Source organism: Rhyacophila brunnea, unplaced genomic scaffold (genome assembly GCF_057557595.1).
Source record: "Rhyacophila brunnea isolate RB1 unplaced genomic scaffold, BYU_Rbru_1.0 scaffold_22, whole genome shotgun sequence".
Taxonomy (NCBI): Eukaryota; Metazoa; Arthropoda; class Insecta; order Trichoptera; family Rhyacophilidae; genus Rhyacophila; species Rhyacophila brunnea.
The window spans coordinates 3,316,390-3,342,767 of NW_028232882.1; the positions used below are offsets into that span (position 1 = coordinate 3,316,390).

General features: G+C 35.7%; 3 protein-coding genes across 3 annotated transcripts; 2 read left to right on the forward strand and 1 right to left on the reverse strand.

The window, feature by feature from the left end:
• Positions 1–650: 650 nt before the first annotated feature.
• Positions 651–3,635, forward strand: Mt2 (tRNA (cytosine(38)-C(5))-methyltransferase). Its single transcript, XM_085949314.1, has 3 exons — positions 651–832; positions 1,677–2,161; positions 3,083–3,635. Exons 1-3 carry the CDS (start codon positions 769–771, stop codon positions 3,548–3,550), a joined length of 1,017 nt encoding a protein of 338 aa, XP_085805440.1. The 5' UTR covers positions 651–768; the 3' UTR covers positions 3,551–3,635.
• A 4,082-nt stretch (positions 3,636–7,717) lies between these two features.
• Positions 7,718–12,286, reverse strand: JTBR (jumping translocation breakpoint protein JTBR). The gene is made up of 4 exons (XM_085949575.1): positions 12,092–12,286; positions 11,813–11,973; positions 9,763–9,856; positions 7,718–8,044 (listed from the first exon to the last, which is right to left on the reverse strand). The coding sequence occupies exons 1-4, from the start codon at positions 12,145–12,147 to the stop codon at positions 7,879–7,881; spliced, it is 477 nt and encodes a 158-aa protein (XP_085805701.1). The 5' UTR covers positions 12,148–12,286; the 3' UTR covers positions 7,718–7,878.
• A 7,571-nt stretch (positions 12,287–19,857) lies between these two features.
• ND-23 (NADH dehydrogenase (ubiquinone) 23 kDa subunit) lies at positions 19,858–24,665 on the forward strand. Its single transcript, XM_085949378.1, has 5 exons — positions 19,858–19,935; positions 20,239–20,423; positions 21,695–21,835; positions 23,268–23,366; positions 24,359–24,665. The coding sequence occupies exons 1-5, from the start codon at positions 19,899–19,901 to the stop codon at positions 24,518–24,520; spliced, it is 624 nt and encodes a 207-aa protein (XP_085805504.1). The 5' UTR covers positions 19,858–19,898; the 3' UTR covers positions 24,521–24,665.
• Positions 24,666–26,378: the final 1,713 nt, after the last annotated feature.

Sequence of the window (26,378 nt, forward strand, 5' to 3'; positions counted from 1 at the left end):
CATTTACCAAAATTTATATCGATGAACCGAAAAAGATATACCTAGGTGGTGTTATTTGGTTGTAGATTTACATCAAATAATATATGAACGATAGCAGCACGAATATACACATATTTATATTACTGCGTTAAACATTAATTATTATATTGACACCTAAGCATCATTTTTGCGATTGCCTTCTAATAAATTGTATTGCCGCTACAATTATTAGTTTGACATTTGTGAATTTCTACCTTTTCTTTGTGCGATATATTATTTTTGTCGGTGAAAACAATTTTACAAATGTGTGCAGTTGTCAGAATTGAGTGAATTTATATTTACAATGAGTGATTTATGATTTTTGTTTTGTGAAACAAACTATTTTATGTGATTTCATCTATTTATTTGTGAAATCATTTAATATATGTGAAAACTACTTTCCAAATGTTAAAGTTATTTTTTTTTTGTGAACTTTGATTATTGCATTGTGCGATTAATTCCCACCCTTTTTTAATTACCATGTATTTTCCTGAAAATATTAAATTTAATTTTAAAGTTTGGTGAGAGTTGTTTGAATTTAATCTATTTGTGTGTAGTGCATTTCTGTGATTACTTTATGTAACCATAGACAATATTATTTAGTAAACTATCCACTGCCTTCTATAATCTACACCTACACAACCAAAAATGACAGTTCAAGTGTCATTTTTATAACCTACAAAAGAATGATGTCAATAATACTAATATTGTGAAAAGAAAATACTGATCAACTTCCACATTCATTGTAAAATGGAAAGCCACAGAATCTTAGAATTATTTAGTGGAATAGGTGGTATGCATTATGCACTGAAGGGTAAATACTATTAATATTTTATTACTTTTGTATTTTCTCTGATGAAAGGATTGTGTGAATTTTTAATAATGGATCTTCGTAAATATTTGTTATTTCTCTCCACCATCTGAGTATATGGAAACACATGGTAATGCTATTTCCTTCGGTTCATCGCCTCTCCATGTCAGACCCTCAGGGTGTCGATTGTTTTTTTTCGTAACGCTGCAGCTCAGCTACATTACCGGAATCCGTATGGCCGTGTCTCGTCCGGCATTTGCCCATTTGTGAATACATCTGTCACCAAGGACTGACGCTTCACTCACAAACTCAAGTGTTACCCCAAGTAGTACCCCCAAGATTCGGTCAAGACAATAATTGTCTTAACTGAACTTTATGACAGCCATGCGGGACCTCAGCTAGCATGCACATGTTGAAAAACCCCATTTGTTCCTCACAGAATACAGTGGCGGCAATATTTGTTAACCGGTTTGATGCCTTCAGTGAGTTTTCTCATTCTATGAGGCCGTGATCGACAGGCTGCACATACAAATTTCGCGAGTTATCTCGTCCGACTTTAAACTCAAATTACTAGCCACTGTCGATTGATTTGCACAATCTAAACAAATTAAACACACAGTGACATCTATTTGATAATTATGAAATAATAAGCCACCAATTATCGATATTACAGAAATTTTAGTACGAGCTTTGCTCTGCATTCAACGTGTGTCGTTAAAAATCTGCAGTGTGTCAGTTACTGCCATAGAATTATCGTGAGGCATAGAAAATGTTAAAATTCAATTGTATATTTTCATTATAGCTTTGGTACTCCATTTTTTATAATTATTGCCTAATATTATTTCAGGTGCTTCAGTGGATGGAAATGTAATTGCTGCTATCGATATAAACACAGTTGCTAATCACGTATATCAGTATAACTTTCCGAAAACAGTTTTAATGAATCGTAATATCCAATCTGTGTCAGCGGATTTCATAAATACGGCTATCAATCCAGACGTATTGCTCATGTCGCCTCCATGCCAGCCATTCACGAGGAATGGTTTACAGAAAGACTCTGAAGATGCTCGTTCAGATGCATTCCTACACTTATTAAGGATTCTTAAAGATTTGTCTGGTATAAACTATATTTTGGTAGAGAATGTGAAAGGATTTGAATCATCAAATTCAAGATATTTGCTACTGGCAGCATTGAAAACTAGTGGATTTTTCTATCAAGAGTTTTTACTGTCTCCAAATCAGTTTGGTATACCAAATTCACGTCTTCGTTATTATTGTCTTGCCAGAAGAAAAAATGGCTTCTCTCCAGAGTTGAGTAATGGATGTCAAGATGTAAGTCTAATTAAATAAATCGCTACATCCTAAGACCTTGATGCATGAAATGTCCCAATCCTTATAAGCTATTTAGCCTTTGACTGCTTAATTACGAATAATGAAAAAAATGTAAATAAACCCGCTTACATATAATATACAATAAGAATACAACATAGCGGACTGGTATTATTGCTGTCAAAGTGACAGTCATAGGTTGGGGGTCAGTGTTTGCTGCGATTTGTAGATTTCAAAACATTTATGAAATCTAAGAGTTATAGCCTACGTCCGACTAAATGAGTTATGCCATTAAACTTTTCTTTGTATCTATTACTGAATAATGCAGTAACTGCAAAGAAAACGAATAAATAGTAAAAAAAAATTGGACTATAAAAATATTGTCAGCGGTGAATTTCGCTTGAACCATGAGGACTTATTTGTGGCCGATAAAATAATCGTCACCTGATTTGCATGATTACCGGAAATCTGACTACAGCTGTTTAAGATTTCTACTGTTATTATTTTAGAGCTATGAATTCCAAAATCAAATTGAGATATTACTTCATAAAAATTAAACTAATCATAACAAAGCATTAGGAATATATATTAGGCATATAGGAAGACCCGGTAACTGGAGAAGTGTGGCGAGAGATCGGAGTGAGTGGAGAGCGGTTGTGGAGGAGGCCAAATCCTACCCCGGGATGTAGCGCCGTGGAAGAAGATAACAAGGCATTAGATTTAATCCCTTACAAATGCGTTATTATGATACACACTGCCCATTCTTGCTACGTGGATATACATTCCTCTCGGAAGAGGTTACCTAAATTATACGAATGAAATATATGACTTGTTTCACTGGGGATGGCCACTGAAGAGTTATGTGATTTCTAATATGTATTTCCATTGACTACAAGACTACATTTATTATTTTTTCTTTTTCAGATACGCCATACACTCCATAATGACACACCTTCTTGTTTTAAAATAAGCAGCATTATTGATAATGAAAACACCAATGATTATAATATCCCGTCAAAATTTATGAAAAGAGCACACGTCTTGGATATCTGTTATCCGGATTCAGAGAGATCTTGTTGCTTTACGAAATCTTACACTCATTTTTTGGAGGGAACCGGCTCTGTTTATACGGAATCGACTGAGAAAGAGGTGGAAAAAGCATTCACAGCATGTGATAACTTAGATACTGGATCAACGGAATATGTTGACACTCTAATCAGGTTGAGATTGAGATATTTTACCCCAAAAGAAGTATCCCGATTAATGGCGTTTCCAAATTCTTTTGGTTTTCCAGCTGATATAAGTAGAAAACAATGTTACCGTCTTTTAGGTAATAGTATTAATGTTAAAGTTGTCAGTGAACTTATAAAATATTTGATCAGTGAAAACTAATATTTATATATGGATTATAATGTCATTAATAAAACTAATATTTTTTTAACGAAACAGTATGAAATATAGTTTTTTTATACCTGTGAAAATGATTTTTGATTTATTGTCTAACTAAACTCAATGAATTCTACAATGCCACTGTGATTTGAATCTGCGGTCTGGCTAAGAAGCATTAAGCTGTCTCCCACGGCTTTAATCGTATTTCTGAAATAATTTACTTTTTTATACATTTTAATGCCTTTTTAAAAATAAAATTTGAATATACATGAATTGCACTGACGAGAAAAAATCTGCAAATTTTACAATACACTTAATTCGGACAAATTAAAACAACTTAAAGATTCTGCTCGATGTTGGTTATTTTTGGATCAACCTAAATATTTGAACAAACATTTTCAGTTATGAATATCTATATAAACTCTTTACGATCAAGGATCACCGATGAACATTTACAAGCAGTTTTAAGAATCTCAACTACAAAATTAACACCTGGGATTAAAAAAATGTTAAAAACGTAAAACAATTTCATTCTTGACATAAAATTATTGTTGGCTAAAAGAATCATTTATTTTTTACCATGTTTTTATTAGCTCATATTCTTGTTTGTCCAGTACTAATTTTTTCTTGTGTGTCCAGTACATATTTTTTCTTGTTTGTCCAAGATTTGTATTGGACGATTGAAGATTTTTAAGGGCTACGCGGCTAGGGCGGCGGCTAACCGCGAGTCACGGTTGTATTCGCGGTTATCCGCAATGCTGCTGACCGCGGGGACAGCGGTTACGTTAGCGGCTAGCCGCAGTCAGTTTCAAAATGAACGTGACTTATCTTGGAGTTCTGTTAGCTAGCTCAGGATGTTAGAGAACCCAGATAGATCAAATTTAATTATAAATAGTTGTTTGAACAGTTTTGGAACTAGGACACTTAAAGGAGGGGCGAATCAACTGAGAATAGTTATAAAATTAAACGTATCGGAGATTTAAATGTTTTATTCTCCTCCTTGTTTGTTAGTACACTCATTTAATATTAATTTCAGAAATAAAATATTTGGGCGTTCATTCCAAAGGATCCAAAGGATTCCAGGATCCACTGCTTTACTATAATTCTTCTCGTTTATTAGTGAGTTAATTAAATAAATTAAATATTCGGCACATTTCATGTTCCATAATATGCAAGGTCGTTTTTCTACATCGTGTATAAATTTTTCCGTGTCGAAATCTATATCGGAATAAGTTTTTATCAAAAGCGGTCAACCGCCTAGTGCGTAGCGCTCCGCGGTGCGGTAGACCGCATGCGGGCCGCGTTGTGCATGACAACCGCCGAGATGTAGTGCGTATGGTGTAGGCACTTTGCATACAAAAAACGATAGGCGGCAGGCCGCTGTGGCTAGCCGCGATGTGGCCTGCCGCAAGTGCGTATGAGCTCTAACTAACTTCCCGACTAGCTAGACATTTGAAACTTTTAGAATATATCAGAACACGACGACAATGCATTCTTTTAATATTTTTAAGCAAAATTGAATTCATTTTCAGTTAATTCTGTTTTGTATGTGTACTGTGACAGTTATTATTTTTTGTATTGGTCCTAGCAACAAAATTATTAATATATACGTGTGTTACTATGGAAATCAATATGAAATGTCAAAATGACATTTCAGTATTCTATAATATTTATTCAGTATTTCTACCAAGTACAATAAAAAGTTTTTATTAATACAAGTTTATATGATTCAACAGAAAATTTAAAAATGTGGTATATAAAAAGTTCTTTTTATCTTGTAATTATTTAATAAATAATTATATATGTTGAAATTCCTTTGTCATGATAATAAGTAATGTATGTATGTCTAAAAATAGTATTTTACTTGTGACCCACCATTCATTTTATGTTCCCAATGTGGCCCTTCATCTCATGATGCTCATGAAATGTTTCCACACCCTACACAGGATAATATTATTATAAATTAAGATAACTCTTCAAATGTCTGCGGAAGTTTTATGGCACTACACAATCGATCGCAAACAAATTGATTGCAAAATGGGAAAATAAGTTGTAAGACATATGTTGTCAGATAGAAGTATTTTATTAAGGCTATACTTCAGTTGAGGCATGGTCTAAAAATATCGTGGCTAGGCAATGCGCGGTTTGTGCAAATGACGCGTGCCGAACGAAATATAATTTGTCATAAAAATTCAACATGCGTCCATTTAATGTTATGTTTATTGTAATTGATACACCCCTGTTACAGGCGGGCTTCTCCCGGTGTAAAATAATCATTTAGTAGCTATAAGTCGAAACGTAACCCTGACCTCTAGAAACGGCTTCATAAAACATCTAATCTGATTCCTTGCTCAACCACGTAAGTATTTTTTATTCATAGGTAAAGGCCTTCGTCCGGTGTGTGAAAATCACATATTGGGCGGAGGTGTAATTAAGATAAATTTAATTTAATTTAAAAAGTATAAATGATGATGGATGAAAGCGATAATTTTAAGACTAAATATAAGTATTTAAAAATAATAAATTTTGCCGCGCTTGTCGGCAACGTCCAAATTTCGACGCGCCTGCGCCAGGGTGGTCCTCGTGATTCGTGAAATCAAAAAACATCACGCGATAAAATTTGGCCAATCACGAGAGTCCTTTTTGTGGAATGGCGTGGGTACGCGAAGTTTGAAAAAGAAAAAAAAAATTAGTAAGCGTCCCCTTTCCGATAGGATAGGACCTGCGAAACTTATTGTTAAAACAAAATATGTAAACGTTTAAAGAAAATGTAAATTATAAGAAGACCACGTTACGAGCACGAAAGACCGTGTTTTATTTATACTCCAACCGTTTGAATTTCTTTTTTTTGTGAATCCGGGGTTCGATGGACACCTGAGCTAGCCGTTGGAACCCCGGGGATCTCATTATATTACTAATAATAATAGTATATTCATTGACATGTTTTCTTTTTCAAGTACATACTTAAAAGTTTTTTAGTCATCTTTACACGATTTAAGAATATATTCACCCGACGCCATGACAAAACAAATCAACGTGCGCACACCTCGACTGTCGGTCTCCGATTGGCGACGAGTGCCAAATTTCATAACACCTACTTTTGAAAATTATTTGCCGTTTCACTGAGGTACGCTCTTAAGTAAAATAATTAGAATGAACACTGATCGTTAACTTACCTAATCTAACTATGGTTTATTATATTCGCGAATTGAACGGGCCTCTTTGGCACTTTCAACAAAGCCTTCCACTAAAATTAATTTTCATTATGGGCCCATTGTCACACTGCCATCTATATGAATGGAATATCTCGACAGCGGATTTGTCATCACATATTGCACTAAATAAAGATTTTAAGTCCATATCAACAATGTATCTTTGAGAAAGCGACCATTTGGGTGGGCTGCACATACTAATCAGATACAACTGTCACACGTTCACTTTGTCAATGTGATTTTGATGGCGTTCACAGAACACGTTTCAAGGTAAGAAATATCTTTTCAACAATTGAAACATTTCTTTTTATAATGGAAAAAGACGTTTTACCTGGTTTAAATATTATGCTCTAAATCAAATGTCGCTTATTCGACGAGTGCATTCGAATGATACTGATTTACGGTAGTGAGTCATGGCACCTTACGAAGACTCAGAGCAACCGTATACTGCGATTTTTGAACAGATGTTTGCGACGGATACTGAGTGTGCCGTGGTATAACTTTAGGAATAACGAGGAGATAAGAGAGCGGACCAGCCTCTCATCACACTAAAAGTGAAGAAGCAACATTGGACACGGTTCAAGAGAATCCCAACTCGGCTTGCCTATTCTTCAAACCAAACAGATTCCGGTAGGCCACTAAATATCATCCACAGAGTGGATTGGCCATTTGATGCTGGCATGACTTGGGAAGATGTAAAAAGACTGGCGAGCGACAGGGATTCTTGGAGGAACTGTGTGGTATCCGTATGCTCTAACCGAGGAGTAGATACGGTCAAAGATGAATATTTTAACGTTTCGACTATTCGCATTTGTGTGCACGAGAGTGAATGCAACTGTTAGTATTTCTGATTTGGGATTATGTTGGTGTCGAGTCGAATGTCAGTGTACATTACTCCTTACAAGAATTATACCTGTATGCGGTGAAGTATAACAATTTTAATAAATTAATAATGAGAATTGATAATAAATATTTTTATTTATAAAATGTTTTCCTTTACATAATATGAAGGACTGTTAAGTGACAACGATTGTTAGTATTAAGATGTCAATGTAACATCTTGCAAGCACTTTTAGTCTATATAATGAAATGTTTCATACAATATGTAATAATTATATATTATGATATTCCATTGGCTAGTTGATTATGTGCTCGCCGGAGTGCTTTTCGGTTGAGTATCCTCAAACGCAGCATGACTGCGGTACTGGATATTGTACCGATCAAAAATGTCCAACCAACAAATTTCCAATACGCCCTTTCTTCCAAGTAGGCAACCCGGTCACAGCTGCACAAAAAAATTATATGATAAAGTATATTAGTCTATGGTTAAAAATTAATGCAGGAAAAGGTAGAGGGGCGATAAACGAAGCAATTAAATACACCTTAAGCGATGATTTCTCTACGCAATTCGCTGTCATTTTAACAGACTCCAAAAGCGCTTTACAACATCTTGCCGCAGCAACTCGCTCACATAACAGTAAAACCATAGCATACCACATCCTTGACCAGATCGACGCCAAGAAAAATAGAGGAGGAGATCTATGCCTTCAATGGATCCCATCACACATGGGCATTGAGGGCAATGAAAGGGCAGATGATCTGGCAAAGGAAGCTGCCCATTCAGGGGTACCATATCAGTGGATACCAGAAAACCTGGACTGGAATGAGGCTATAAAGAAAATGTGCCATGGTATGTGGATAGATTTTCACCATAGGGCATTAGAAAAGGGGAAATGGAGTAAGTCTATTTATTCTACCATCACCACGAGAGGTGCCCTGGTTTGTAGAGTCTTCTTTGACGAGGAATGAGCTTAAGTTAATACTGAGGCTAAGAACAGGGCACACCATGGACAAAAGATTTGATGTCCTCATGGGAAGAAGCGAATCGCAGCTCTGCGATGAATGTCATGTTTTAGAGGACATTGTACATATAGCACTGCAATGCCCCAAATATGAAATTCACAGAGTACAGCTGCGAATTGCGGATATCTATGAGAATGTTGACGAATTGAAGGGTGTCCTGGCGGTGGGTAAGACGGAAGAGCTAGGCAAAATTGTAAAGTTATTTAACAGAATAGGAGTGAGGACCTGATCAACGGATCCCCTTCTAGAAGAGAAGAGGCGATATGACAGCGAGTCGCAGTCAAAACCTCGGTAAAATCACAAAAAAAAAAAAAGGTAGAGGGCGTCAGATGCATTGCCAGAATGAAATTGTACTGTAACAGAACCATCGTAAAACTGGGTTGTAGATTTACTACAATTTGGACGCTAGTCTTCAGTACAAGACGGTATTGGAAGAAGAAATTAAATAGCTGTTTCCGCGCTCAAAGACAAAGCATTTTTGTATTGTCTCAGTATGGAGAAATATTAACAAACATTTTCATAATGGTTTGGTGTTAGCTATTCGCACAACCTGTGTGCTCCATGCCGCAGCTCCAAATACCTTCACATTGGAAAAAATTAAACACACATAAACAAATTTACAGGAGGCTGTTCTGTGCACTACATATTCACTATTATACTGGCAGGCATGTAAGTTGAATTATACAGATTATGTCTACAACTATTCCAAAATCATATTATAATATAAATTTGGGATATACACAATCCATTTTTATTTCCACTTACTTCATCTGTCGAATATATTTCTGTGGTCTTTGTCAAATTATGACAGAAAGATATCTGACCTCTTTTATTTGGTTAATCCAAACTATTGAAATAATGATATTATTTGATAGTTACAATACAATTTACTATTGAAATCTCAAGCAGTTTCTTTTCTTGGTTTAGAGAGAGAAATTAATGTTTTGCACTTCTTCTTCTTGGTCATTACTTACCGTTACGTCACATGGTTGCACCAATTAAAGTTTTGTATTTAGTTAACATAAACAATTGATGAAAGCCCACAGATTGTACTTTGTATGCATATTGCAAATAGTAATGTTTAAATATAAGCTGCCTAAAATAAATAAAATTAATTATATTTTCATCAGTTATATTTACCTTCGTGTCACAACTTCTCCACTTTTACATTTCAGTAACTCTTTATAATGAGTATGTATGCAAACTCCGATGCTTTTGCTTTTGATTTCGAAATCTGGAAATCAAAGTGGAAAAAGTCACATTACACTTTTAGACAGATGGATTTTTTAGTAAAATCGTCACTTAATTGAATATAAGAAAATTTCTAATTTTGATACTTTTAAGTAGTAGGGCGCCATTGAATATTTTAAGTAGACCTCTGTAATTATCGGCTATGTGACGTAGCACCAGCGCCTTTATTCGATTGTAGCAACAGCAAATGGCAAGTATCATGCTCGGATTATTGAGTTGTTATTACAACTAGACAACATAAGCATGACGTTTTTGAAGTTGGGGTGGGTTCATAAGTATTCGGTCAGTTACAAAAACGGCAGCCCGTATTACACGTAGCAAATTGTTATAATTACTTTCAATATGAATTATTAAATTACTAACAATATAAATCGCGCATTACTATGACATCTCATCTGATTCACTGTTCTGTTCTGAAAATAATAATCATCGCTGTCATCCGAGTCCGCACCAATGTTTATTATCAAGTTTTCCATAATGTGTGTCTATTCCTAAATCATTTGCCCTGTAAGAATCTTTGATTTTTATATTGTGCGTCCAGCATTTTTTTCCATTTATTCCGAGTGTAATTAAGGAATAAGCGATCAAAAATTTTATGTTACGCCGTATCTATCGATTTTTTGCCATCCCGTATTACGTACTCTCTGAATGGTGCTGATAGGTACGCCAGTTGTTTCGTTTGCCAATTTAACAATATTATATTTCGAATTGTACTGTCTTTTCATCATTTTTAAATATTCAGTTACATTAAAAACAATAATCTCTCGTGCTTGTCTTTGTAAAGGTTTTTTGTAATACCCCAATCGAGATGGAGTATTCATTGTAAAACTATAAATATACTATTATATCGTGTAAAACAGACTTTTCATATGCAGACGCAGCGTTTACACTCGCAGATGCAGCATTTACACACCTACTCTATGTGCACGAAAGTAAGTGTGCTTCTGCGTGGGTTCGTGCTCAAGTTGTTTAGCTGTACTTTGGTTAGTTTATGCAATTGCATATGGTAAGCAACATAACAACAACTCAATAATCATGTTGTGATATATATTCCACTCAAAGTGAGTACAATGGAATAAAGGTGCATAAAAAGCAGTTAGAAAATAAAACAAATCTAACCTACATAAACGGTTTTGTTTTTACTGTAAATATTGTTAACTTAATTATTCATACGTCTAATTTTTCCACTTTCCGTTGGGTACCTACCTTCTCTAGATGTTTTATTAAAAAATACATTGTTTTTGAAAGTTCGTTACCTTACTTTGAAAAGGTTCTAATTGCACTTGACCATGTTTTGAGATATGAGCGTTTGAAATTTGGAATGGTCATATTTTCAATATAAAAAGACATGTAGATAGAACTCCGGCATACTGCTAATTCCTATATTTGACAATAGATAACTCTGAAATGAACGTATATGATAGAATATGGCTTATGGAATCTTTGCACACCAAAAAGTCATTTTTGGCCAAAATTTCAGTTAGAACCTTTTCAAAGTAAGGAAACGAGTTGTAGTTTGGAAAATGATTGAGGCATTTATACAGTAGTTTTAATTAATGCTCCACTAACTTCATGAGAATTATGTGAATTCAATGATTGCTAGGAAATTTCTCCTTTACATTTTAAAATGTCTCATTTTTTTAACGCATGAGTTACAGTAGATGATGATGATGATGATGATGATGATGAGTTACAGTTATGATGTCCATATTTCCTTACCGAAGATAGATATTTTAAATTTTTTAGAATTCTTCATTTGTACTCAGCGGACGGCTTGAAAACGAATTCTCCGAGGTAATGTTATCGGTTGATCAACTTTTTGTAAAACAATTGTATGAAAAATATAAAATAAATAAGATCAAAATTTGACGCTTTTTTCAGTTTCACAGGACAAAACTGAGTTAATCAAAAATATATTTATATTTCAACAAATACGCACCAGTACACGGATGACATTCTGTCACAATTGAATATTCTTGATGCTGCCAGCACGTTGAATTATTTTCTGTCGGAAACTGTTTATTTTTCTGCGATGTGCTTGAGGGTGACAAGCTTTCAGATGCAAAATGAGATTCTAATATGAGAACCACAATTGTTAATCTGGAAATTGACAAACACGAATTAATAACGTATAATTAACTTACGGTACCTACCTACTTACTTGTATTTAGTATTTTATAAGTCGAAGATTTTTAGAAGATTAAGTAATATTACTCACAATCCTAGAGACACCGTACCGAGAAGCATACATTTCTTCGGACATGTTTCAATCATGGTAAATTAGATTCCGCTATCTCGTAGTTTAAACGGTATAGTAAGAAATACTTCAGTTATTTCACTATGATTCATGTTTCACTGTCAATAAATTGAAAGACGTCAATCTGACATTTTGACCATAGATAATTAATATTTTGACTTTTGTCTGTAACCTGTACCAATATAAGAATATGATTGAGACAATGAAAATATTAAATTTATATTTAAAATTTCAAGCGTGGTTGAAATTAGGTAGGAGGTACCTTTAACTACCCGCTTTCTTGAATCAAAAAGAAAATATCGACTTTCCCAAATCTCGCAGTGAATAAATTAACAAATTATTCGAATTTGACTTTGAAGTCCTTGAGATAGGGTTTGCTCTTCTTCTTTGCGTGAGGTTATATTCTACTAATTTATTTTCCTTTTTTCTTGTCGTTGGTCATTCCTCCGTTTTTATTTACTGGTCATACCCGCGCGTCCATTTTTTATGTATGGAGTTTGGGATCTCTTTGTCTTCATTCTGGATTTGACTTTCTTATTGTTTACATGTTGCGTCTGACAGTTCATTCTAACTATCAAAAAAAATTTATCTTGGACGAACGTTAAGTGATAGTTAACACAATGCTTACGGGACTTTTTAATTAATTTTGTAATTAACGTGTTAATTTGCATTTGAAAAGTAATTAGCAAAAACACAATTTTGTGCGGCCCGTAAGCTATGGGTTAAGTGAACGTTAAGTGATCAGTGATTATGGCGCAACATCTGAATGACCGTGAGGAGGATATTCTAAAAGCAATGGACACCAGACGGCGAAGCAGAACTGCTACAGGAGGAAAAGTTCAACGTACGAGCGTCGATTAAGATGCTGATGTTTGAGGTATCCTCGTTACGTACCTTATTTCAGCAGGGGGGCCGGCAAAGAGTGGCACAACGCCCAAAAAACAATTCTTGGCGGCCCCTAAGGTCGTAGAGTTAGGTCTAAATGACAAGTTGCGTCGGTGCTACCACTCGTCATCAGCTAACCATCTGACGGAGAGGATCATCGCAGCCCTCCAGAATGCGATGTCTTCCCAACGGGATAGCTTCTGGAAGGGTATGCAAGAGTTAGTGGATTGGGCAACCATTCCTCAAAACATCATAACAGCAGATGAGCATGTACCAAAAAATCGAAGAGGGTTTTGGGGACAAGGCATAATAAAATTGGCGAGAACATGACTCAGATCCTTACCGGAAGGATACCTTCACACGGGAGGCACTATCAAGGATTCCTCCGAGCTGAGAGTCCCGGAAGGCCCTCGAACTCACATTATGGCCGGGGTACTCCCAAGAGGCGACGTCCTGTGGGAAGGGAGTTCTCCATCGGAGGTACAAGCTCCACTAGGGATCCGTACTCTAAGCGAAGGTGACCGCATCTGGACGACCAACAACATTGGGGGCCGCCTAAGAGACTTTCAGGGAGTCTGGATTGCGTAGTGTACCCCCCCGCCCCAACATTGGTAAGTGTAAGTCCTTCTTTACTTTTACGGAAAGAATTTCAAACGCAACAATCAGCAGAGGTCACTCTCGAGATCGAGGACTTAAAGAACTCAGGGGTTCTAGAAGAAACGGGTCAAACCCTCAGTTTTTCTCTCAACCCTGTTTCTGATCAAGAAAGAAGACGGGACCCTATGCCCTGTTTTCAACCGAAAGCGTTTGAATGCGTTCCTACAGCCAAAACCATTCAAACTAATTCACCATTACGAGGTTTCAGCCGTCTTACAAACAGAAGACTGGCTAGACAAGTAATAATAGATCTAAGCCAGGCGTACCAATGGCTTCTCAACATCGTCGATTCGTTCGACTAGCCTACCAAGGGGAGCTCCTACAATTCACGTGTCTCCCGTTCGTGCTGCCAGCCGCTCCGATTATGTTGGCATCCCTGACGAATTGGGTCGCCGAAGGCCTATGAAAGAATGGCTGAGAATATCACTTACCTAGATGACTTCTTAGTAGCCAACCAATCCGAGAAACAGTCTCGGTTCAGGTAGAATACAGGATAACATTCATACAGTCTTTAGGGTGGTTAATAAATATTAAAAGATCCTGTCTGAACCCAAGCCAACAATCAGGGTTCCTGGACATCACGTAGGTCACACACAACAAGCGGAGGTTTCTGTCGCCGGAGAAATGTGTAGCACTCCGTCACCATATTCTGCTAATGCAGGTACAAAAAAGGAGTTGGTTCCTCAGACAGGCACATATCCAATCCCTTCTGGGGCGACTCAATTTCATATCCTACCTCCACGAGGAAGGTTGCATTGCCGACGGCTACAACGCTCCAGTCATCAATATGGCCGAGGTCCCATCCTCGCCAATTGATGACAATCCCACCACAGGCCCAACCGTACATCATGTGGTGACTCTAGGCGATAGGATCCTCAGAGTTGACACAACGCAGGTACAAAAAGGCAGTTGGTCCCTCAGACAGGCACATATCCAATCCCTTCTGGGGTGACTCAACTTCACATCCTACCTCCACGAGGAAGGTTGTATTGCCGATGGCTACAATGCTCCAGTCATCAATATGGCCGAGGTCCCATCCTCGCTAATTGATGACAATATCATCACAGGCCCAACAGGACATCATGTGGTGCCCCTAGGCGATAGGATCCTCAGATTTGACACAACGCAGGTACAAAAAGGCAGTTGGTCCCTCAGGCAGGCATAATATGTTCAATCTCTTCTGGGAGGACTTAGCTTCGCATCCTACCTCCACGAGGAAGGTTGCATTGCCGACGGCTACAAAGCTCCAGTCATCAATATTGTCGAGGTCCCAGTCTCACCAATAGACGACAATCCCACCAAAGGCCTAACAGGACATCATGTGGTGGCTCCAGGTGATAGGCTCCTCAGAGTTGACACACATCAATCACTTCTTGATGACAGACGCAGCCGACACAGGCTAGGGAGCCCAACTGAATGAACACCACATATCAGGTACGTGGGAACAAGACCAGTTAGCATGGCATGGCATTTAAGCAGGAAGGAAATGTTTGCAATTCAATCTCAGGTACAATCAATCATAGGATCAGATCTGCTTCTGCAGACAGACAACAAAACAGTGGTGGCATACATCAACAATGAGGGCGGCACAAAATCTGTCACCCTCCCAAACCTATGCCGACAGGTACTTGTATTTACCAGTCGAGCCAACATCACGTTAACTGCACAATACTAGAAGTAGAAAATTAAAACTGCGTGGCAGATCATCTCTCCCGCAGACAACTCATTCCCGAATGGCACCTCATCAACACCGCAACCACCCCCTGTTTCAAAGATACGGTGTTCCCGAGGTGGATTTATTCGCAAGCGAAACAGCTCATGTCATTGCAACGTATGTGTCACGAGACGTTACAGACAGTGGCGCGCTGTTACTAGTCACGACGCCTTCAGCCGAATGTAGGACTTCAGACTGGCGTGGATATTTCCCCCACCAAACATACTTTCACGAGTCCTAGCGCACCTGAACTCAGCAAAAGGGAAGTACTTACTAGTGGCACCGAGCTGGAAACAATGCTTTTGGGGAGTGGACTTACGAAAAAGGGCAATAGTACCTCATTATACAATGCCTCACCTACATACGACATTAGTAGGTATGGAGACCAACCGTCCACCTCCAAGGACCCAGGACTTGTCCCTTTAACTATGGATAATTTCGGGTGGGGTGGAAATAACATCAAATTGAATAGTGGAAGAAACGGCACTGCTTACTTCCAGATGGCGGCCTTCGACTCTAAAAACTTACAAACCAGCTTGGAACAAATGGAAGACAATGACATGGGTAACATGAACCTAATGGATCATAATAGCCCTCAACCAATGGAATTGGCCAGATACCTAGGCTACTTGCACAACATGGAGGGTTTGTCGTACAACACCATCCTGGAGCATAAGTCAGCCATAGCCACATTTTGCAAACCAATTATCATTGTAGATATCAGCATCAACGTGGTAGTACAACACAATAGGTTACAGTCAATTTCGATACATAAAACGAAACCTGTCAAACCACCGGTTTGGGATCCAGGACGAGTGGTAGATCATATTAGGAAAACAACACCGGTGGAGACATCCTATTCAAAACGTCTCGCAGGACAGCTACCTACTCGGCTGCTTCTTGCATCGGGACGAAGGGTTCATGACCTCACACTACTCAGTAATAGTAGGCAATGGATTAGTGGATAAAAGTGACCACATAATTGTATGGCCAATGTTTGGCGCAAATACAGATACCGCCAAGCATCGTCAATCGGAATGGAAGCTAAGCGCTTCCACGTGTCAAAACATCGACCCAGTATTCTGGTTACGAAAACTCGTCTGCATGTCAAACCCAAGGAGAGGGGAAGGTGGGGATATTTCGGAATTATTTATATCTTCAAGAGGATCAATAAAACCAGCCACCAGGACAGTTATATTGAATTGGATAAGGTCAGTACTGTTGGAAGCAGGGGTACACGAACCACCAGGCAGTGTCCGCTCAGTGGTGGCTTCCTTAAACTGTAAATATACCCAATAGATGATATCTTAAAGAGAGGTAACTGGCGTAGTGAGTCGACATTTCACGACAAATATCAGAGAACGATGGACACACCACCATCAGAAGGGGAATAGAACCCATTAACTTCTCTATTCAACCATATACATTGAAAGTCACGATGGTCTATACCTCGTCAATGAATCATTGTCACATACAGGAATTTGGCATACCCAACACCAGGTGATAACAAACAGATATCTCAAGGACTTCAAAGTCAAATTCGAATAATGAAAGGAGTTTTACCTACCAATAAAACTCTTATTATTCATGTTGACTTTGAAGTCCAGGTAATTTCTACCTGGTTCCTTGAGTCATATCATAATGAAGACGAAGGGATCCCAAACTCCATATATAAAAAATGGATGCGCGGGTATGACCAGTAAATAAAAACGGAGGAATGACCAACGACAAGAAAAAGGAAAATAAATTACTAGAATATAAACTCACGCGAAGAAGAAAGAGCAAACCACAGAAAAGAAAATAAATAGAACTCTGATCTCATATCCTGCAAACGTTTCAAAGTGAAGCAGGATTTTAAAAGTGTGAGTAAATGTGTGGACCACAGAAAAGAAAATAAATAGAACTCTGATCTCCTATCCTGCAAACGTTTCAAAGTGAAGCAGGATTTTAGAAGTGTGAGTAAATGTGTGGACGCACAAAAAATGACCTTCGCAGCGCGCACAAAGCCGCATTAATTGATGACTACTTTTCATTAGAAAGATTTAATACGAAACATATTTTAAATACTTACATATTACTAATATTAGTATTTTAACGCGTTTTTTAAATGAACATACATACTTCACACACAATTAGTTAGGAATATACTTTCTAGAAATTGAAAAAAGGATATTAATTGGATTTTGTAGAAAGTATATTTATATGAAATTAATGAACGTAAATAACACATTGTACAGAATAATTATGAAAAATATTAAATATAATTATAAAAATCTCATTCAACTTATACGTCACATAATATATTTACATACAACAGGTAATGCCGCGAAATAATTTTATTGCGGTGGTCGTGTCGCCTCCCGTCCGAAGTGAAGTGTCGTAATAAGCAGTAACAAGTGTCGCTAAATACGTTACCATATTACTTCACGTCGAAAAAAAAATTCAAGTAATTGGAGATATAATAATATGCAATAAATTAGAAATACACAACGGAATTTACGTATGTCAGAATTCTGATTGTTGTAAATAATTAAATATACATGTTTTAAAAGTGAAGATTGCTACATTTGATACTCACATAGTATACAGTTCTGTCTTTGTTATCAAGGTTGTGTAACGTTCTGTATTTGATCCCAAAGAATTGTGGGTGACGTCACTAAGAAGTAGTTCAAATTTACCAGTGCAGTACATCATTATAATAAAAAATAATGTTTTTTTTATTTATTGATTTCAATTTTAATAGTTACAATATTATACGTAGAAGGTGCCGAATTGTAACAAACAATAAAAGACGTTGATAAGCAACAATGTACTAAAGAAAATAATAAAGAAAACAAACAATATACATCAATTTTTATTTTTTTGTACTATCGAGGGGTGATAAAACTACCACCTGAGCTACCCGACACCCCCCAGATATGTCAATACCTACTAATAATTTTACCCGGTTTTCGGTTAGTTTATATATCCGCGGTTACCCGGTTAGCAGCACGCTATTCATTTTTCGTATACAAATATGAAACCGGTACGGACATAAATAAGAAAATATTTTACACGATTTATTCAATCGAGACAGGGAGAAAAAACCAAATATCAAGTTTTTTGACTATTCTGTCGCATGTATAATGGAAGATCTCTTTAAACATGGCTTTATCACTTCTCTTCCGACTAAATATAGGTAGGTACACAATACATTAACGGTGAGCAATAATTCATAACTGAACCATTTAATGACTAATTCAAAAGAAAGTGATAGTCCGCAATTAAAAGGTTGTGTGTGTGCTTATGGTGGTCGAGATGGGTATCCAAAACAAGGTACCTATTTGGAATGATAAAAAGATCATGGCTATGTCAAAATGCCGATGGAGATTAGGTATGTCGACGTAGTTTTAAAATTTGGAATAATATAGCTAGCCATGTGTTTGTTTTTTTTAATTCATAATCGGCGGCTCTCGTGGTGCAGTGCGTAGGCACTGGCCTTCCATCCCTGATGATGAGTTCCAAGTCCAAGTCGTACGCCGTACTTGGTCCCGTGGAAATCTGTTATGCCAAAAGTCAATAGTATAATATCATTAATTATTCACAAAATATTTGAAATCGTTAAACTTTGTACTATGTAATTAGTGTGTTTATCTCTTCATTTTATGATTAAAATGAATATTGACAGTAAATAAATGCACATTTACCTATGCATATTGCATATGCAACTGTATAAATCATTATGATAAACAAAAACAGTTATAATTGATTATAATAAATATTATCTAATATTCCCTGTCTGAAATGCGGCCCTGTTATTCAAACAAAACACACGTTTTATATGCATATAATGATGTGCGTCGCACTTTCCAAATACATGTAATATTGTTTGTGCGTAACGTCAAATAGCACGCGTAAAATAAATTTTAATGCATGTTAAGATATTGACATATATATTCAAAATAACAATAAAAATAGGCTTTATTGTGAAGTGTAGTTGCGCTATTTGTTTTATTTTTCATATTTGTATTGCTACTACAACCTTTTACTGAACAGATTGCCATTTTCAATTTTAAATGAACATAAAACCGAGAGCACTGAGAGCAGTTGTCAGGCTGACGCACAAGTTTAGAGTGACGTTTTCTGAACACGCGGGTTAAGTTTACCTTACTCGAGATCGGTTGCTTGCGTAGCCTTACCGGTTGGGTATTTCAGTTCCCTGGAGCAAACCCTATCTCAAGGACTTCAAAGTCAACATGAATAATAAAAGTTTTATTGGTAGGTAAAACTCCTTTAATTTTTAACATTATTAAAAGCCAACAGGTAATCGCTCCTCTTATGAAAAAGCCATAAAAATGAACATTCTTTGAAAAAATAATTTCAAAATAAAAATAGGTAGGTTCCTGAATGAAGTAAAAAAAGTAATATATTAATCTATGGTCAGTGTGTCGTAAATTACTCTATGGTCGTAGGAGTATATTAGTCTATGGTCGTAGGCAAATTTTTTTGACTGCTGACCGATTACCTGTCAAAATGTCCTTAATAAAATTGTTTTCTGTTACTGCCAGAGGTAGGATTATTAATGAAAACTAGAAAAATTCCATCTTTAATGTTTTGAATTGTATTTATTACAAGAAAATTTATTAATTACTTGTATATTTATAACATGTTACGCAACTGACGTTTGTTGATGCGCATAACCTGTACTACCGTACTGGAAAACCATAATATTAGCGATATTATTTATTTTTATTTAAATTTATTCGTATTATTCGTCAGTTATGGATTCATTTTAGACTTTGAAGTGTATTCAGGCTTTACGGTGTTAGAAACAATGTGAAGTTTAATGTCGATTTTCTTTTATTTTAACTAGGATCATGCAGACATGTAAGGTGGATGAGTGCAGCTCCGAACAAGTCGCCGACGTCTGGCTATATGTATGTAAATGATAAAGATCCTGAAATGACGTTCGCAGCGATCACCGACAGAGCGGCGCAAACAATCTTTTGGACGGAATTATTCCGCGGCGCCGCCGTCTCGTTGGCTCACATCTTCAAAGTAAATACATTGATAATAACATTATAATATTTACTGGCAGTTTTAAACAAGTTTTATTATATTTTCCATGTATCGACACTAGATTGACATCTATTTGATACATGAACATATAAAATTTGATTGCCATATCAACAAAAAAATATACAAACGATGAAGACACTGAGAATAACCACTAATAATGAACTCTTTAAATTATTTAAAGTTTATATTAACTACATGCGCCGGTACACGTACATGGATTTACTAGCAGCAATAGTATGTATTTTAAACTATCGTGACAATAACTGTTTACACGTAAAAGTGCTGACTGTCTCTCTAATCTCATTCTTCAAGAGTAAGTAAGACGTGATGTTGTCGTTTTATGGTACTATTTGACAGGTCGTAAAAATCGGTTAGACTCAAAATGAGTCTCCACAGTAGTTCGTTTTTTCGCCACTATCGTTCTACTGCACAGGCACAGATCGAAAAAATCCCAACTGTCGCACGAAAATTCAGAAGCTTCCTGCATGCAAACTTGCAACTGCAGGATAATACATGTTTACACGTATATTTTCTTAATTAACCATTTCGTTTATTCAACGAATAATTCACAAGATTTTAAGAATGTACCATTCGAACATACATAATTTTGAAAACACTTATGAGAAAATATAGCCAATAGAAAAAATCTTTTTTGAAAAAAGTAAGACACCCGGCAGGAATCGAACCTGCGTCTCTTGGGTATCGCGCCCTGAGCATTACCACACTACGACTGCCATGCTTCATTGCGACAAATTTTAACTATTGGCCTTTTTAATATCTGCTCATAAGCGCTCTCCAAATTGATTTTCAAAAAAGATTTTTTCTATTACCTATATTTTCTTGTTATGGCCGCGATAATATGTACTGTTAGCCGTAAATCCATGCACGTGTAAGGGGTATTATATTATGCAGCTTTCGTATTTTTTGATTTATGTATTTAAAAATATTTTAATAACAATTGGGATATCAGAATTTAAAAAATGGCAACAATTTTGATTACAGAAAGCAAGGTTGCCTCATTAATTAAGAATTCGTATTTGTTATTCCATTTTGATCTGTGCATGAGTTTCATTATTTCTATTTAGCGTAATGGCAACATTCTATGTATCTGGGCCTGATTGTTCTACCGCCGTGTTTCTAGTATTCACGCCAAGCATCTGTTCTTGAAGCCCCTGATAGCAAAACAGTACCATCATAATACAAGCATAGAACTGGGATTACTTATCGAATTTATTTACTATTGTTTCAAGGAACCTGCCACCATCAATTATCCATTTGAAAAGGGACCTCTCAGCCCGCGGTTCCGTGGTGAGCATGCCCTTAGGAGATATCCGAGTGGAGAAGAGAGGTGCATCGCTTGCAAGCTATGCGAGGCCATCTGCCCTGCACAGGTAATGTCATATGAAGGATTAATTTGATTATAAAAATTTAATTGTTTAAATTTCAACTTCGATTGTATTTTTTTTACTGAGGGTCTTTGATGGAAGGGTGTTTAAAATAATGAATATTTCTTAGAAAGGAGCGAAGGCATCTGTAGAACTGTAATGAACAAAACAAAATATAATTCTTATGAAAAATAATTATATTTGTTATGAGTAATTAAATTTTGAATTATTGTAGAGTTATACTGTTTTATATAGGTCTTGTCAAATGAAATATCAAAAGTTTGTGTCAAATTATCGAAGAAACGAAAACGGTAATCATATATTGATTATATCTCCTCCTTCATAATGTTATTGATCTATTTAATTTTTTTGATTCACTTAAAAATTAAATATTAATTAAACTGATAAATTAGTAATATTGCAATAATTTGTCCAGACTGTTTACATGATATTGCATGAATAGAATTTCTCTGCGTCAATTTTGTCCAATGTCTCAATTCAGAGGCAGGATAACTTTAGTGTCACATTTTTAAGACAGGCACATACGAAAAAGAAAGTATTCCAATGAATATTTGCTCCAGCACGTAACTGCGATTATTTTGGATTTAGCAGATAAAACATCTTGATTTGAGACATTCAATACATGGTATTAGAATTAAAAAATAACAAACTATGATAGTAAATAAGATAAACCACGATATCGTGCATTCTTCATAAATTTATGTCACCGGGAGATTAAGGATCATTTCAGAGTTAGTGGAGTCCTATTACTGGTTTCACAAAATATAGACTTCATGTACTTGGAATAGCTGAGTCATCCGCTATAAGCGTGTGATTTTCACACCGTTTTATTGGCAGTTAAAATACTTATTTCATAACACTTTCTATCATCCCCATTATGTAGTTATTTAGTTATCACTTCTGAAATCAATATTAGAAACTAGAATATACAATTACATTGTAATATTGATCTGATATGTATTCCAACCATGTCCGATCCTAATAGGATCATATGGGCCTCCACAGAGTAGAGGTTTGTATTAACAGATTTTGTTTTTTACGAGAAATGGATGTCAGCCACTTGCTCAACCTATTAGGTCCATACCCTGACACAGACAAATTGAAAAACAATGTGTACTTGCCAGACCCAGGATTCGAATCTGGGACCCACGGCGTGATAGTCCAACGCTTAAGCCGCACGGCCACCGTGGGGGATGTGTGTATGTCGACCTTTTGAATGGAATATAAAAAAAAACACAAAAATGATCAGTCAAAAAATAAGATACTGGTATCGTATTATGTTTTGTTCTTGGAAAGAGATAAGGCCTCACAGACATGGACTTTTCACATATACTATCTTTCTACTGTGTTATAAAACTGGCTCTGAACTTTTGGTTGTGTTTATGAATGGCTATCTTATGTGTATTGTTTGCTACAGGCCATCACCATTGAAGCCGAAGAGCGTGCTGACGGTTCCAGGAGGACCACACGCTACGATATTGATATGACCAAGTGCATATACTGTGGATTCTGTCAGGTCTGTTAAAAACGACACTCTCTGGATAAATAATTAAATCTTGATTCATAATGCAACTTACATCTGTCCATAGATCTTCAAAAAATGGTTAGATAGCGAGAATCGATACCAAGTATATTCACATGCTCCTGGTAAATAGTAATTTGTCAGCTTATTCCAAGATGTCAACCAACATCAGTCAGTCAGAAACTTCAGTCATATTAGGTCAAAATAAGCTCTCATCTGGAAATAAATCTCCTAAAGAGGAGACTTTCCATATTACATTGCTAGTGCCCGGTAATTATATACCAATAATCAACACTCGTACATGTTGCTATGGCCGCCATCTTGGAAAATGGCGGTTTATTTTCAGTTTTTCAGCTATACCTCATTATCGGCTGAAAATATTTCAAATAAAAGTTAAAGCAAATTAAAAAAATACACATCTTTAATAAGAATATTTTATATCATAATATCTGCATCGATTACGAAGGTGTAGGAATAAATGTAAAAAACACATTTTGAATTTACATATAAAACCCCAATATGTCAAAACTAAAATATAAGATGTGTATTAAAAAATGAGTCAATGTTTCAAACATGGACCTTTATTCACGTATGCGACAAAAAATAATAAAGACACTTTGACTAAAAACTAAATTAAAATGTCACTGACTTGTTGCAACACGCGGACTTTAAGTTAACAGGATTTTTTTTACCGGTAATAACTGTTATCGATTTGCTCAATCCATTGTGTCCTTGTTCTGGATCGAACACATTGAAGAGAACGTGAATTGTGCCAGAGGTAGACACTGTGGCACTACTTCACCACACTCATACCGCCCTCGACTTCTCTAAAATTGGAGATTCTCTTGTTTCCTGTAATGCAAATACTTATCTATTCTTCTATCTACCAAGGAGTTGGCTGTTATCAAATATTCCGTGTTTGAGATTCTTGTTTTTTCTCGGTTTATCAGTTAAATGGATGTAAGTTTTTTATTTAAATATTCCAGGAGGCCTGCCCAGTGGACGCTATTGTTGAGGGTCCTAATTTCGAGTTTTCCACCGAGACGCACGAAGAGTTGTTGTACAACAAGGAGAAACTTTTAGACAACGGCGACAAATGGGAGAGTGAGATTGCGTCCAATATTCATGCCGATCACCTGTATCGTTAATTTGATTATTTAGCTGCCATCTTTAAATTTTTTCTTAGATTACATGAAATAAATTCTTCTGAATGAATGGATATGTATTATATTGTTTGTAAAATAAATAGAAAAATTGTAAGTTATTAAATTTTATTGTCAACAAATGTAACAATGTTTTTATTTTATTCATTCAGATCAATCGACATATTGTTTCATTTTATAGAATATAAAATAATGCGATAAAATACTTGTTCATAAAAATACACTTTATGAATGCCTAATAATAAAGATAACATTAAAAAAAACTATAATTAGTTTGCAAGATCATTGGTCAAGAGCATTATCAAACAAAAGAACAACATAATATTAAAAAATATTAAAACAACATTTGTAAAATGTTTACATAAATACATTAGTAACTACATAATAGTAGAACTGTATGGATGAAATAAAAATTTATATTGACTAAAAACTTAAATTATTTTTAATCTTATGGTGTGAGAGGAGATAAGATGATATGATTAAAGCCAAAGGTGTTCTAGAAAAAAATATATGTATATCTTGAATATTGTAAATTATTGATGATATCTATGTGAATAAATACAATTGATATGGAATAGTAAGTATTGTAGTTAAAAAATAGCTTATTATAAATTACAAATTAGTGGAGTGATCTATTTGAAAAGCAGAGAAAAATAAATGAATGTACAGTAAACTCCCGATTATCCATGCACGATACGGCGTATACAACGATATAATAGCTCTTAGGAAAATTCGAACTGATATTAGAAAATCATTTAAAGATTCCTGCAAACAAATCAAAATCACACATTTTCTTAATAAATAATGAGTATTAAACATGTTAAAATAATTGTCTGCTTTAGAAATGTATAATAATATATGTAGTATTTTAAAAAGAAACCATAGTTCGGATTATCCGTGCCGCCTCTCCCCACCATTAGCCCAGATAATCGGAAGTCTACTGTATGTCAATTGTTGTCTTCAAAATTTTCGTTTTGCAGTAGCAGTTTTAGTCGTTATGAAAACAGATATGTTCGTGATTTGCAGATATTTAAATTTTTGGGGTCTGAAGATGGATCTTTTATCATGGTCACATTTTTGTAAAGTTGAAAAGTTGTACATATTGCTAATTACCAAATTAAAAATATAATTATGTAACAAGAAAGGCAGGAGGGGTGATCGAGACAAGCCTGTATGACGTTGTAAAGACCATAGACGATCTACAAATCAGCCCATTTCTTGGTGTCACTACATTACATTTCGATATTCATTATTTAAACTAGATGCTTAGAATTAAGTATCAAAATATAGCATTTACTATACACTACAATAGTTTTGGCAGTCTTAAGTGTAAATTTACATATGAAAATTTGTAAATAAAGATTTGTAATATAAATGTGTAAAAGCGAGTGTAAATATAACCATATATACTACAAGTTACTTGCTCAAATTAACAAAACAGTTAAAAGGACAACATACTACACACTAAAAAAAGAAGATTCTTGGGAGTAAATAATAATTATACAATTGCCTTCGATTGCATATTCGAATTAACTTAATTTATACTAGTTTGTGAATACAAAACATACTTATGTTATAGTCACTGGCATCATGAAAGAAAATTTATAAAATAAAAATCACCGGGTCAATTCTAAAGTACAAACTTATTTTGTAAAGAACACTGGGATATTGCAAAAAGAAATATAGGTTGTTATATTTTATAACATGGCCAAATCCCACTCTGTAAAGTGAAACATTCAATACAAAACAGTATATGTCTGGGTAATGACAATAGAGACGTGACAGATGGCGGAGGGTAAAGCAAATGGGTTGTGCTGGTGATGTTAATTTAACAGCTTAGAAT

What these genes read in the sequence shown, in the direction of transcription:
- Mt2 (XM_085949314.1), top strand. Translation starts at nt 769, where the DNA reads ATGGAAAGCCACAGAATCTTAGAATTATTTAGTGGAATAGGTGGTATG. An exon ending in TATGCATTATGCACTGAAGG is followed by an intron (nt 833 to 1,676) that starts GTAAATACTATT and finishes ATATTATTTCAG; the next exon opens with GTGCTTCAGTGGATGGAAAT. An exon ending in TGAGTAATGGATGTCAAGAT is followed by an intron (nt 2,162 to 3,082) that starts GTAAGTCTAATT and finishes TTTCTTTTTCAG; the next exon opens with ATACGCCATACACTCCATAA.
- JTBR (XM_085949575.1), bottom strand. Translation starts at nt 12,147, where the DNA reads ATGATTGAAACATGTCCGAAGAAATGTATGCTTCTCGGTACGGTGTCT. An exon ending in GGTACGGTGTCTCTAGGATT is followed by an intron (nt 11,974 to 12,091) that starts GTGAGTAATATT and finishes GTCAATTTCCAG; the next exon opens with ATTAACAATTGTGGTTCTCA. An exon ending in GGAGAAGTTGTGACACGAAG is followed by an intron (nt 8,045 to 9,762) that starts GTAAATATAACT and finishes TTTTTTGTGCAG; the next exon opens with CTGTGACCGGGTTGCCTACT.
- ND-23 (XM_085949378.1), top strand. Translation starts at nt 19,899, where the DNA reads ATGTCCTTAATAAAATTGTTTTCTGTTACTGCCAGAG. An exon ending in CGTTGGCTCACATCTTCAAA is followed by an intron (nt 20,424 to 21,694) that starts GTAAATACATTG and finishes TATTGTTTCAAG; the next exon opens with GAACCTGCCACCATCAATTA. An exon ending in AGGCCATCTGCCCTGCACAG is followed by an intron (nt 21,836 to 23,267) that starts GTAATGTCATAT and finishes TGTTTGCTACAG; the next exon opens with GCCATCACCATTGAAGCCGA.